A 14989-nucleotide genomic window follows, 5' to 3' on the forward strand; every position below is an offset into this window, starting at 1 on the left:
CTGAACTGACAGGGGAGCCAAAGCTCATTAAATATGCTAATCTTATCCAATCCAAGCCGTGGGTGTTTACTTCCCAATCTCCAGTGCGGTACGCCCATCAAAACCCAGTGTTCAGCCTCAAAACCACAGTAGAAAATAGCCCATTTCTTATTAGTTATGATGTTTTTGAATGTAAAAACCACACAAACGTCATTAGCTGACCTCAGACAACAGTATAAAAAAAAAGCCAGTTCATGACACCTTTAACACATTCAAGACACAGAAAGTTAGTCAAGAAAAGTAAAAAAGTCCAGTGGGTCAACCTTATTTTTAATGACAGAATTGTATTTTTTGGGTGAACTAACCCTTTAATTTGTATGTGCTTACTTATTTTTACATTGAGATCGGCTTTGCAGTCATCTTATGCTCATTTAAAGTTAATCTTTAATAACACAATTAAATGGGATCATTAGTAAATCTCTAAATGATAATCAAATTTCATTCTGCTGTGATGCCTTAAATCAATTGCAGCATTGAAAACTGATTGACTTAGTTGTTTGTTTGTTTTTTGACAATTTTATAGACTTTTAATAATAAACCATATCAGTTAACATCTATAAAACGAAAATATTAGTGTATGATGTTTATTTTCAAAACCCAAGAGATGTGCTTGAGACATACAGGTGAACATGATATTCATTTACCCAACACCAAACACAATATTAAAAGGATAGTTCACCCCAAAAAAATTATTCTGTCATCAATTACTTACCCTTAAGTTGTTCCAAACCTGTATGTTCTTTTGTGTTTTATGTTCTGTTGAACACAAAAAATATATATTTTGAAGAATAATCGACACCAAACCGTTAATGGAGCCCCTAAACTATGGAAGTCAATGGGTTCCATTAACTGTTCATCTTTAAAATATCTTCTGTTGAGTTCAAAAGAAGAAACTACATGTTTGGAACAACTCTAGGGTGAGTAAATGATTCAAATTTTTAAAGGGGTAGTTCACCGAAAAGCGAAAGCAGCGAATTGCGGTTGGTCATTTTTTATCTTTCTCTCTAAGTGGGTGGGTTTTGGAACAAGTTGGCAAATGGATCAAACGGTAAAAGTATGGCTCTAAAAAGACCAGGATCAAACGGGTTGATGTCACGAGCACCACTGAGGAGCATCAGGACACACTGCAAACAGAACAACATCTCACACCTCTGGATGGGAAACAGAGCACTGGCCCTTTATCTCAGTCCTGGCTATGATCAGGAACAGCATGAGACAAACATAGACTGTGCCAAGCCAAAGAGGGAGGAACGGCGCACCTCCCAAGACCGAAACGCAGTATGACTGATCTGTTTCTACTGATCTGACCATTTTAGTTTGGAGTCTAGCAAATGAATCACGTACAAATGTTCTTCTGCTTGCCTCATAATAAGTCTTGAGTTACAAGACATCATTACATAATCGATCAGCCAGTGGCTAAGGGATGCCGCACTGACCTTCTAATGCATTGCATGCCTTTCCGTTCAAGATATGACATGAAACGAAGTATGTACGAAACGGGCACGTCCCAACACTCTGAAGGTGGCACACCCCTCCCTGCCTGTGGTATGGAAGCGCTGGGCTAAGTAACACACATTTCTCAACAGTAACATGATAAAGCAACACAAGCTCTGTGCCAAATAAGGGCTGCTGAAGCTTACAGCCTGTCTGCTTTCCGTTTATGCAAAATCCACAGTTTTATATTCCTCCCCACCACCTGATGCAACTGAAAACTCATCTAGTGTAATTAAGACCATAAAATCGCTTCTTCAGTTACTTCATAATAATCTGATGAATAATCTTAAAGGTATAGTTCACCCAGAAATGAAAATGCCATCATTTAGTCGTGCTAAAGTTGTTCCAAACCTGTATAAATGTCTTTGTTTTGCTGAACACAAAGGAAGATATTTGAAAGAATGTTTGTAACCAAGCAGATCTCAGCAGCCATTGACTTCCAAAGTGGAGAAAAACACTATAAATGTAAATGGCTGCCGAGATCTGCTTGGTTACAAACATTCTTTCAAAATATCTTACTTTGTGTTCAGCAGAAGAAAGAAATTCACAGGTTTGAAACAACTTGAGGGTGAGTGAATGATGACAATTTTTATTTCTAGGTGAACTGTCCCTTTAATTAAATAGATAATTATATTACTTTTAGCATATATACTATTAAAAGCCAAAAACAACCCATCAATGTGCACTTGAGATGTGTTATATTAAACAACCAGTGGAAAATATGTTTACAAACAGATTAAATCTACAAAAATATTAAAACTAGCAAGAAAAGTCTAATATTAACAAACAGACATTAAGTGCATCTTCAAAACTTTACAGATTAAATAAAATGAACAAAGCTAAAGTGCCAAAAATAAACAAAAGACTAGATTAATATCAAACAAAAAAGCCCTAATGTTTACAAATGCAATAATCCCACGAAACAAAACTACATTCGACAAAACAAAAAATATTTCACATATCCATCAAGTTTGTTTACGAACAGATCAAATAGAATCCCACAAACAAAAATGTCATGCTTAAAAACATGAAATAAATGAACAAAGCTAAAATGCCACAAACAAACGAAACACTATCCGGATTAAAATCAAACCCCTAATATTTACAAATGCAATAATCCCACAAGACAAGACAAAACAAAAAAAAATATTTAATATATCCATCAAGTTTGTTTAAAAAAAGATCAAATTGAATCCCACATTTACCAAAAACAACAACTAAAGTTAATGTTTAAAAACGGTTTTAATAAATAACCCTAACAATAACAGAAATATATGGCACAAATGAACATGAATGCCTAATGTTTACAAACAATTTTTACAGCAGCTGTGAGTATCAGAAGATAAACAAACGTGCCACATCAAACACAAACTCAACAAGAGATACAATAACTCTTCTGGGCACTCAAACGGAGACTTTGCGGGGAATTTACTAAGATTTAAGAGTTTTCAGTGTTTTTTGAAGGGTAAGTTTAGCAACTTTAGCTATGCTAGCACAAACACTACTATTTCGCATCTTTTGTTGGTTATACGGGCGTGTGTTGTTTTATTTACAGTTATCTGTTGTTTTAAACAGTTTTTATGATTTAAACCATACGCATACGAGCATAAAATATCATTATTTTAAAAAAACAAACAGAAAAACGTAAGGCGCGGCTAATGTGATGCTATAACTAGGCCGCAGCAATCAAACTGAGCCACTGGCACTTTTAACGCCACCATAAACCTCATTATGACACCGAACGCACCGAGACGAACCGAACTGGGCCGAACCGGTTCTGTCCGTTCGGGCGATGCGCGCGCCTTACCTTCTGAGAGTGCTGCTGCAGGACATTCTGCTCCACGGTCATGGCCGGTTCCGATCCAGGCGAAGCGAACTCAGGTTCGAAGGTAAAAACGGAGCATACAGGAGTTAGAGGAGAAGAATATGGGAGAGTTTAAAAAAGAAACACCCCGTACTCATCCTCGCTGCAACGGCGCCATGAAGAACACGAGCAACACAGTCACATCTGACATCTCTGACATCCATTAGCTGGGTCTGGATCACACATGCGCGCGCGCCCGCCCATACGTCATAGCGATGAAGTAACATGTAAACAAAACAATGCACATATAAATAAAGCAGTACAATTATATAATTAATAATAATAATAATAATACAATACAATGTTATTCCCCAAGAATAAAATACACACGCAGTTATACTGTCACACTGTATGGAGCGTTACAATGTTGTGGTTGTTATCATTGACACCAGAAAATTGGAAATGTAAACAGTAAACGATTACGAAACACTAAACAGTTTACGAAACAGCAAAAAATTGTAAGATTATACTATAACTGTATTGCTTTTTAACATGCGTTTTAAAGTTGTAATCACTGCTACACAAACAGGCCAAAGTCAGCTGACTGAGTTCTGTAACATCCATGAAACGAAAGTGAAAGGTATCCTTGTTGTTTCTGTTCAGTGAAAGTGTAAGTGGGTAGTTGACAAATAAACAGTAAAAAAAGGTGTGTGTGTGTGTGTGTGTGTGTGTGTGTGTGTGTGTGTGTGTGTGTGTGTGTGTGTGTGTGTGTGTGTGTGTGTGTGTGTGTGTGTGTGTGTGTGCAAAACACCACTTTTACAGAACAAATGCATTGTTATGTAAAGTCTGACGTTTGAGGAAATATAAGGGGTCACTAACTTTGTCAATTCTTTCACTGTTTTTTTTATTTTTTTACTAAAATGTGTCCTATGGTGTGACAGACAGAATTAAGAATATAATGTTGTCACACCAAGGACAACAGAAATTAACACTTTTATAGTGGTTACAAAAAAGTATTTGAACAATTCTTTGCAAGTCATGGACTTCACAGTAACATGACCTTGAATTAGGTCCTTAAAATAATTGAACTTGTCAGTGGAATTGCCCAATTCAAAATCAAGATCTGGTGTCACAACGGAGGACATGGTTTTAAGAAACCAAATGTATCAAGATCCTACGCTTTTAGAAATATATGGAAGAAAAAAATGATTGCCATTTACTAAAATAGACACGTGTAAAATGATCCCCGGGGTATTTATTAACATTTGCATGAGTTTCTTTTCTATTTATAGACAGTCACACCATAGGATAATGTTTGAGATTTGGCTCAAAATGTTTAAAAAACAAAAGACAAAGCAGTTTTTACATGTCAACAGGCACATACGACAAAGAAATGTTAAATAATGGCAGTACTAATTATATTAATTTTTATCTTGTGTGACTGAAAATGCCATGTCATGACAACAATCCAAGTATGATGGTTACACCAGCACAGACTGAGTGTGAAATACATTTCTTAAATATGGCATGTAGTCTGGCTTATGCATCTTAATATTGATTCTTATGAAATTCTCGTGTTTATCAACATGTTGAGATAGATAGATAGATAGATAGATAGATAGATAGATAGATAGATAGATAGATAGATAGATAGATAGATAGATAGATAGATAGATAGATAGATAGATAGATAGATAGATAGATAGATAGATAGATAGATAGAAAGAAAGAAAGAAATTATAAGTCTTGCCAGCAGGTGGCACTGTTGTACATGCTTTCAATCAATCAAAGTTAAACTCTGACCCAGCCAGAACAGTAAAGGACACAAAAAAAAGGTTGGGATGTTTGTCCTTCGTTTTAGTGCATGTGAGCTTTCCTTTTTCTCCTTTCTGCACTGAATAAGTCACCAGAATGAGAGCACGACCTACACAGCAGTATCTGCGTCACTGGGGTTTTACTCCAGGTGTCACTTTACTAACACCATGACACTCAATGTGTTGTTTCGTAGCCCTGTTCCAGATTTTATTTTATTTTTTTCCTGGAACTCTGCGTAAATATGGAGTCTGGTCTCTGATGATCCTTATAGTGTGTGATATATCTATTCACTGCATGTGTGTATCTACAGTAATAATCCGAGGCATTTCCCTGTACAGTAATTAAGCCCAGCTCTCTGTGATTACATAAGATACATTTACAGGTCAGATGTCACTAAATGTGATGTGATGAAAATGCGGTTGGCTCCACCAAGGCGACCACATGTGAGTTTATGTTACAGCTTTCATCTGTAAGTTTAAAAATAACACCCACTTAGCATGTTACTCACAGAATTCCACAGCAAAGAATTCTTATTTTTTTCAAACGAAATAAATCTGACCTGTACTCTCTTAGCATTTATAAGAAGCATAATTTAAAGGTTTTCACGGGTCAGCCTGGGGAATTTCCTCAACTTTGCGAGTGGAAATGAATCTTCGGCGATATTCTACAAGTTGTGGCGGTCACTCTCTGACCTTTGCCCTCAGACCCAATAGTTCTAATCTGAAACTGGCCTCAGTGAGATTGCTTGACACTAAAATGCCCTTTCACATTTAAAAAGTGATTTGTGGAAATGTTTGCGCTAAAAGTCCATGACCCATGAAGCTGAATTTGAGCTTGTCATGCTTAGAACATATTTAAAGTAAAACTAAAGCTTTCTTAAAACTCTGTAATCACAAAAAGACAAATGTTATATTAGTAGCCAATATTAAAATCTATGTGTGTATCTATATATTATATAGTGATCTGAGGATTTTGGACCCCACTTTTTCTGGGGACTCACATTTCTCGAATCAAACTCACAATTTGCAATACAGTAAGTGCATTTCTCAAAACAATTTGTACAAATAGCAAAACACAATGGATAACCTTCAAAAGCCACTCTCTTACTCAAAATCCTTAGTTCATCTCTCAAAAGTAGATATCTGTGTCAATGAAAATGTCAGTGCCATCAGAATAACAAGCCATTGTGTACGGATAAGACAGTCAAATTGTTTAGTCATGTTGTCAATATAGCAGTTTACTCTGGAGGGATGTTCTGATGGAAACGACGGCTAAAGTTTTGATGACAATCATTGTCAATTGTAAGTTACATCTTAGTGTATGTGTGAGTGTAATTGCAAGAGAATGGAAAAGATTAAAGTTTACACTCTTACTGTTTGTACTGTATTTTATTGACAGAACATGTCATTGAGATACAGAAATGAAAAGACAGCACTGAATAGCACACACACAAAAAAAAAAAACCTAAAGAAGAATAGGAAAAACTTTACATGCGGTGCTGTAGAAATAAATAAATATATATATATATATATATATATATATATCAACAGAGAATTGGACATGATCATTTGCATGGATGTACCAAAGTATTTGCAACTTGTTCAAAGAAATGAGAAACTGCTTTTTTTGATGTGCACAAGTGACACAATGATGTGAGAATTGAACAGGTAGTTTTGAGAATTTCAATTCTGATCTGAGAAATGTACCAAAGCGACTGAGAAAAACTGTAAATAACTGTAAACTGGAAATAAGATTTTGACATTTTGAAAAATATTATTTTTATATTATATATTATTATAAAAATATATAATACATGTTTTTCTCCAAAAAATGTAATGTTATTTTCATATATAAACAAAAAAAAAAAAAAAAAAAAAAAAAAAGTTTTGTTTAACATCTAGAAAAAATGTAATATATAGCATATAATAACATGTTTGTTTATAGATTTTATATAATCTATAAGTGAGGTATATTTTGGATAATATATAATATTAATGAAATAATCTAGATAATCTAGATATATAATACAAAATAATGTTATGCATAAAATATTTATTTTTTCCAGATTTAAATACAAAAAAAAAACTAATCAAAAAACAAGTTTTCTTAAACATGCAGCCACAAAAAGAGATAAATGTAATATATGGTATAAAATGTTTATTTATATATTATATAAATTGAGGTTCAAAATAATGAGATTATTTATATATATATATATGTGGGTGGGTGGGTGGGTGGGTGGGTGGATGGATGGATGGATGGATGGATGGATGGATGGATGGGTGGGTGGGTGGGTGGATGGATGGATGGATGGATGGATGGATGGATGGATGGATGGATGGATGGATGGATGGATGGATAGATGGATAGATAGATAGATATATTTACATTTTTTTAAAGCCTTGAACAGGCAGACAGGTCCATAGATAGAAAGGCAGACTGATCGACAGACTGATATATAGACAGAGAGACAGACAGACAGACAGACAGACTGATGGATAGACAGACAAACCCATAGATAGATATGTAGACAGACAGACAGACTGATAGATAGATAGATAGATAGATAGATAGATAGATAGATAGATAGATAGATAGATAGATAGATAGATAGATAGATAGATAGATAGATAGATAGATAGATAGATAGATAGATAGATGGATGGATGGATGGATGGATGGATGGATGGATGGATGGATGGATGGATGGATGGATGGATGGATGGATGGATGGATGGATGGATAGATAGATAGATAGATAGATAGATAGATAGATAGATAGATAGATAGATAGATAGATAGATAGATAGAACATACAAAAATAATTTAAATATAACAACTCTATAAAAAATGTGTTTATTATCTATTTATTAAAGTTCATTGACAATTAATTCATGAACAATAATGTGTAAAACTGAGAACTAAACCTGGTTTTATTGAACTTGCATATTCCCGTTTTTCTCATATCATGCACAAACCCTTATATTATCAAAGGTCATGGGACCACATCTGTTCCAGCACTGAACTTGAAATATCAGTCCATTTATTGTGCCATTAACCCGTGAAATGTTAACTCCAGCATAAGTTAAGTGTGAATCAATTTTAAGCTCTTTTATGCTCTGTGGCACGAGGTCAACACACCACCAGTTGCCCGCGATCAACAACAGGGCTCAGTGAGCGCTCTTAATGAAAGGAGAAGCTCTTCTGCCAGCTGTCACATTTCTGGTGGCCTTTGAAGAGGGGGATGCTGGGAAAGGGGAGGGAGCGAGGGAGGGGTCACAGCTGCAGGGCAACTGCAGATCAACCACAGCGAGTGAGCTGAAGATGTCAGAGAGAGACAAAGGTCACAACCCCTGAGGCACTGGCACAGACTTCAAGAAGCTCACCTTCACAGAGGAGCAGTAGTAGGGGAAACAATGGAGACAAAAGAATATCTCCAGCAAACAGCACTGATTAAAGCTATACGCCACACGAAGACATGTGTTATAGTCATTTTACCAATTAATGGATGTTTGCTAGGCATAAAACCTCCTTAGATGTGGAATAACCTCTATAAAGCGCAGTCTATGGATTATTGTCTATAGTTATTTATATAGTGTTTTTCCCAATTGTTTCATTGCCAAGCAAGTCACCATGAAATCAAAATTGCCATATTTTTATGGAATATCGCAGCATTTGTAAAAGTTCATATTCTTTCATCAAAATAATTTCCATTCCTAGCTCTTCTCTTTGATGATGGGGTGACGATAGGGCAAACTGTAGCTGACATGAGATTGACCAATAGCAAACCACCATTCAATGATCCAATCAAATCCAGATTCCCTATTTTTTTTCTTGTTCGGGAAGCCGATTCACTTGAACGTTAGCCTAGAAATCTAGACGCACCCCAGCGGCAGCAAATCTAATCTGCCCACGAGTGTCGTCTAGCAACTCTCAATACCCTTCTGAGCTGTAAACGCCAAACTCTTGACGGTCCAATCACATCGTGTATAGAGTCGGTGGGCGGGGCCATAATGACGACGGCCGAGTTGCGTTTGCTTGCTTCTAGTAAACACAGAAACTGGCGAACGGCGGTCTTTCGAATCAGCGTTGACTGTGACTCTAGAAGACTTGGAGTTAAGCTTTTGTCTGAGAAAAGAACAAAAAACGGCACTGAAGTCATTCTTAAAAATGGAAGATGTGTTCGGAGTTTTGCTGACTGGATACGGCGAATGTTTAATCTATCAACGAGCTCCGTTTCACCTTCGTTGCTCTGGTTGGTTGTAGCGCTATCCTATCGCGTGCAGAGGAAGTTTGAAAGACAACCGTTTATCCCGCCCCTCGGATTGAGCCCTGTCAATGGTGAGTTTCCAGACCAAACATCTTGATGAGGGTCTGGCTTGTCAGGCTACTTGAACGTCACAATATAGGGAAGAAAAGACATTCACAACTTCCGTTTCATGCCGACTTTTGGATAGCTTTCTTGACCAAAAAATAACCACAAAAAATGCTTTTGCAAAGTATTATAATTCATTAGCCTGAATATAGACACTTAAATCTTGCTGAGCAACATAATCAATATTAAGGCTGAATATTTTTGCATACTTAAAGGGTTACTTCAGCGATTAGCATATGGCTTTGTATCAGTAGAAACCCTGAAGTATAATCAAATGATTGTGCTTCACCCCCTTATATCCCCCTGAGACAAGAGATTTATGCATTTTATTTCTGGAAAAATTCCTCCCGTGACGCAAATTGACGATATTTGCGTCCTCTTTGAAATGTTTGGCCAAAGGCTAAAGACTACAGCCAGCAGAGGGAGCCATTTCCACATGTTTTACACTCACACATGTGGAAATGGAGATCTCACACTCACAGCTCAGCTCGCAGCTTCAGGGATTCATTTAAACGGACCTATGCTGAGAGCAATGTAAGGCCCCGTCCACACGAAGCCAGTGCTTTCCCAATCCGATCTTTTTTTTTTTTCTCGTTTCAAGAAATATCTGCGTCCACACGAGATTACGAAAACCGACTAAAATCGATGTAGTTTGCATGCCAGGCCAGTGTGTGGCGCTGTAATTCTGCCACAGAAATACACTAAAAACAGAGAAGAAGAGTTGTGGCTAGCAGGGGTATAGCAGTGGTCAGAGGTGAGGCAAAATCTCACGATAAAATGACAATAAATACATTTGCTACTTAACAGATGTGTTTTTATTAATGCCTACACCTACACCTACCCCAACCCAAAACATACCCTTACAGGTATGCAGATACGGTTATTAAATGATGCGATATTGATGTGCGATGCCCAGTGCCCGTAGTTGTATCCCTTAACTCTTTCACCATGCTGGACGTAGTGTGATGACATCACCGTTTCAGAAAGTATACGGATTCGCTGTACACACGCTGTACACACTTCTAAAACGCCGGATCCGTGTGGACGAAACGCTGATACGGTACAAAATGTATACGTATACAGCTTAACGCGTCTCCGTGTGGACAGGGCCTATGTGTTTTAACTTCTCAAATTAATTTCTATGAAAGTTAAGCTTCCAAAGGCGTGAACTGAACACGCGCTGAGAACGGCTGCCGCGAGTGTGGTCGCGATTACCTCAGCTCTCATCACGAGAGCTCATCAGCTCATTTATGACGTTAAATGTAATCTGACTCCTGAAGTTAGTGCTGGGATACTCACACGGCAACTCCATCATTATATTGAACAGACACGTTCAAGTATTTAATTGTAATGTCTGTTCTCTAACTCAGTCACAGTAATCCAGTAGTGGTGGCGTTGGGAATGGCCTCACAGGGCAGCGAAGCATTCTGGGAATTGTAGTCTTTCATCCCCTTGAGACAAAAATACATTTTCTGTCTTTTCTCAGTCTAGAAGGCACAAAATTAAAAAATAATTTCACATTTCTACTACATTAATGACCCAGTTTAAATACAGATTCATCTTTCCACTGTTTCCTGACAAATATTTTGCTGACAAATATAAGTAGCAAAATTGCAAACCCGACTCTCTGTTTTCACTCCACATAGGGGTATCCTGAACTTAGTGATTCAGGTTATAAATTGTTTTATTTCTTATGAATATTTGAATTCCTTTAGTATGTAAAGCAATATTTGAAATATTGTGTATGAAATGTGCTATATAAATAAACTTGCCTTACCTAATAGAAAATTACAGTTCAGTTCTTGAGTTTGAACTGAGCGTGGATGCAGAATTATGTTTCCAATTTGAATGTAGGGACGTCAAATTAATTAAAATGAATTGAATTAAACAAAATTCACAAACTAGTAACTAATATTTAACTAGAAAAGCAGAGTTTAAATTTTTTTAAAGTCTTGAAGACAGACAGACAGGTCCATAGATAGAAAGGCAGACTGATCGACAGACTGATATATAGACAGAGAGACAGACAGACAGACAGACAGACAGACCCATAGATATATATGTAGACAGACAGACAGACAGACAGACAGACTGATAGATAGATAGATAGATAGATAGATAGATAGATAGATAGATAGATAGATAGATAGATAGATAGATAGATAGATAGATAGATAGAAAGATAGATAGATAGATAGATAGATAGATAGATAGATAGATAGATAGATAGATAGATAGATAGATAGATAGATAGATAGATAGATAGATAGATAGATAGATAGATAGAGACGGATGTGTCCCTTTTGTGCTGAATGAATGGTAGCAGTGATTCTCTTTTGACAGCAGTCTGTGAGAATCAGTCAGTCAGATAACCTTTAGGATGTAATTTAGCACCTGTGAATGAGTGCTTTTTAAACCAGCAGATGTGTCCTGCGACTGAGGCTGGTTAAACATTGACGCAGGAGCCCGTGCTTCAGCGTAGGAAATACACACAGCGGCTCCAAATCTCCATCTCAACCTGCTGAACCTTGCTGACCCCAGTACTTTGTCTTCCTGGAAGACCAAACCATTTCCTTTGTGTAGTGGGCTGTAGTTTAATCGTAAGGAGCTTGCTGGGCCGCCTCCAAACCCCCCATGCCCTGTCCACCGGCACAGTCCAGGATATCAGAGGATGTGAGACAGACAAACGGCCGTTTGTGAGCTTTAAACGCTGACCTCGGTTCAGACGTGTGACTTGTGCATTTGGCCTCTCTTCTGTTTTGAAGCCAAAAGGAAATCGGGGGTTACTGGCAGTTCAAACATGATAAGCATCTCTGGATGGAGAAGTTCACATGGAGGAAAGGTTATGTGAAGTTGAAGAAAAGAAACCTCATTAGAGGTTTAAGGAAGTGGGAAGACGGCAGACAAAAGCCTCTCCATCAGAAAGAAGATAAACGTAAAATCACAATTTTTATTCACTTCACAGCAGCCTTTATTTCGCCATTTTGTCACACTTAAAAATGTTATTAAATTATAAAATTGCATTAAATGTCATGCATCATTGCATCTCCAAAAAACCGAAACGAAACAAAGTTGCTAGACATTTTCTTAACTTTTCCGAGTTAGTTTTGCAATGATTTCATATATTTTACAATATATTTTGTTTTAAATTGTATATTTTTTTAAAACATTTGTTTTCTAAAATACTTTACATAAAAGTGCAATTTTTTTGAAACTACACTGTAAAAAAAAGGCAAATTTTGAACTTTTGCAGTACAATGGACTTGGATGTTTAGTTTATTTAAACTTAAATGATGTTAAACTGACTTTAAAAAATGAGTTACATCTTGTATAACTAATAAATAAAAGTTTAACAGTTCTTAACTTATTTTGATGAGTTAATACAATGTAAAAACATATGTTGTCATAACTTATTGAACATAATTTTTTACAGTGTATATTAGTTGAAACTTTACAGTCGGAATGTATTCAGATCGCCTTCAATTTTTCACTCTTTGTTGCAGCCATTTGCTAAAATCATTTAAGTTAATTTTATTCTCATTAATGGACACACAGCATCCCGTGTTGACAGAAAAACACAGAATTGTTGACATTTTGCAGATTTATTAAAAAAAGAAAAAATGAAATATCACTTGGTCCTAAGTATAAACAGCTAAGTATAAATTGGTCCTTCATTATAAATATATATATATATATATATATATATATATATATATATATATATATATATATATATATATATATATATATATATATATATATATATATTTATAATGAAGTGAGTCATACTGTTTTTATCCACTTTTCCACCTTTTGCTGCAGCACATCTCGCTTGGCATACTGTCAATATACAACTTCAACACTAATGTTATCCCATGATTTTGCTTTGAATGCACAATAGATCTGTCCAGTTTATTTTCCAGCTCACCCAAAATGTGTTCGATGGAGTTGAGGTTCGGTCTTTGAGGAGGCCAGGCCGTCATTTTCAATGTTCCAGCAGATGTCTATAGATTTTATGGGTATTGGAATGGCCAATTCAACAAAAACAACTGAAACCTCTTAAATATGCTAAGTGATCTAATACTAAGGATTTGAGCGAGTTTAAAAAGGGCCAAATTGTGATGGCTAGATGACTGGGTCCGAGCATCTCCAAAACTGCAGCTCTTGTGGGGTGTTTACGGCCTTCAGTGGTCGGTATCTTTCAAAAGTGGTCCAAGGAAGGAACAGTAATGAACCGGGTCATGGGTGGCCAAGGCTCATTGATGCAGCGAAGGCTGGCCTGTGTGGTCCGATCAAACAGATGAGCTACTGCAGCTGAAATTTCTAAAGAAGTTAATGCTGGTTCTGATAGAAAGGTGTCAGAATATATAAACAGTGCATCAGTTTGTTGTGTATGGGGCTGCATAGGCGCAGACCAGTCAGAGTACCCAGGCTGACCCCACGGAGCAATGGAAGAAGGTCTGACGAATCACGTTTTCTTTTACATCACTGATGGCCGGGTGTGTATGTGTCCCTTACCTGAGGAAAACATGGCACCACAATGTTATATGGGAAAAAGGCATGCTGGCGGATGCAGTGTGATGTTTGAGCAATGTTCTGCTGAGAAACCTTGGGCCCTGCTGCCATCCATGTGGATGTTACTTTTAAACGTACCACCTACCTAAGCATTGTTGCACACCATCTACGCCCTTTCATGTAAACGGTATTCCCTGGTGGAGGTGGCCTCCACCAGCAGGATAATGTCCCTGCCACAAATCAAAAATGGCTCAGGAATGGTTTGAGGAGCACAAGTTTGAGGTCTTGACTTGGCCTCCAAATTCCCCAGATCTCAATCCAGTTGAGCATCTGTGGGGGTGAGCTGAAAAAGTGTGATTCCTTGGTGGCCCTACCTCACAATTTACAGGACTTAAAGGATCTGCTGCTAACATCCTGGTTCCAGACACCACAGCACACCTTCAGGGTTCTAGTGGAGTCCATGCCTCGACAGGCCAGGACTGTTTTGGCAGCAAAAGTGAGACTAACACAATATTAGGAACGTCATAATGTTATGCCTGACTGATGGACTACAGATCTACTGCCCAGTTAATGTCAGCACAAATATGTCATGTAGTTGTATCACAAATTATATATATATATATATAATTGTACAAAATAATACTTAGGGAAATGCTATATTCCATTGAAATATTGAATACTTGAGTATGATACAATCCATTGGTGCATACAATGCAACTATTTTGGCTTGAAATGTTTATTCTGACGTTTGTTTTAAGTGGCCGAAAGGAAGTGCAAATGTAAGATCAATGCGTTTCTCTCACAATGGTTGGACAAGGCACTTTTCAAAATGGAAGCCAACTACCTGTTTTCCCATAATTATGAAACAATGTTTTCCCAAATCCTCCTTACCATCTCTTTCCTGCCATTGTTGAGAACTGGCAGCCATGCAAATACCAGTTTGGAAA

The 14989-nt window shown here is 37.0% G+C and overlaps 1 protein-coding gene across 4 annotated transcripts in view; it reads right to left on the reverse strand.

Annotated features, from left to right (window-relative positions):
- usp25 (ubiquitin specific peptidase 25) overlaps positions 1-3609 on the reverse strand; it is a 143139-nt gene extending 139530 nt beyond the window's left edge. For all 4 annotated transcript variants that reach the window (XM_067432980.1, XM_067432982.1, XM_067432981.1 and 1 more), the window contains exon 1: positions 3341-3609. In XM_067432980.1, the coding sequence (XP_067289081.1) occupies positions 3341-3382 (42 nt within the window). In that variant the 5' untranslated portion in view covers positions 3383-3609. The remainder of the gene's footprint in view (positions 1-3340) is intronic.
- Between the last annotated feature and the right edge of the window lie 11380 nt (positions 3610-14989).

This window comes from Pseudorasbora parva, chromosome 23 (assembly GCF_024679245.1).
Source record: "Pseudorasbora parva isolate DD20220531a chromosome 23, ASM2467924v1, whole genome shotgun sequence".
NCBI lineage: Eukaryota > Metazoa > Chordata > Actinopteri > Cypriniformes > Gobionidae > Pseudorasbora > Pseudorasbora parva.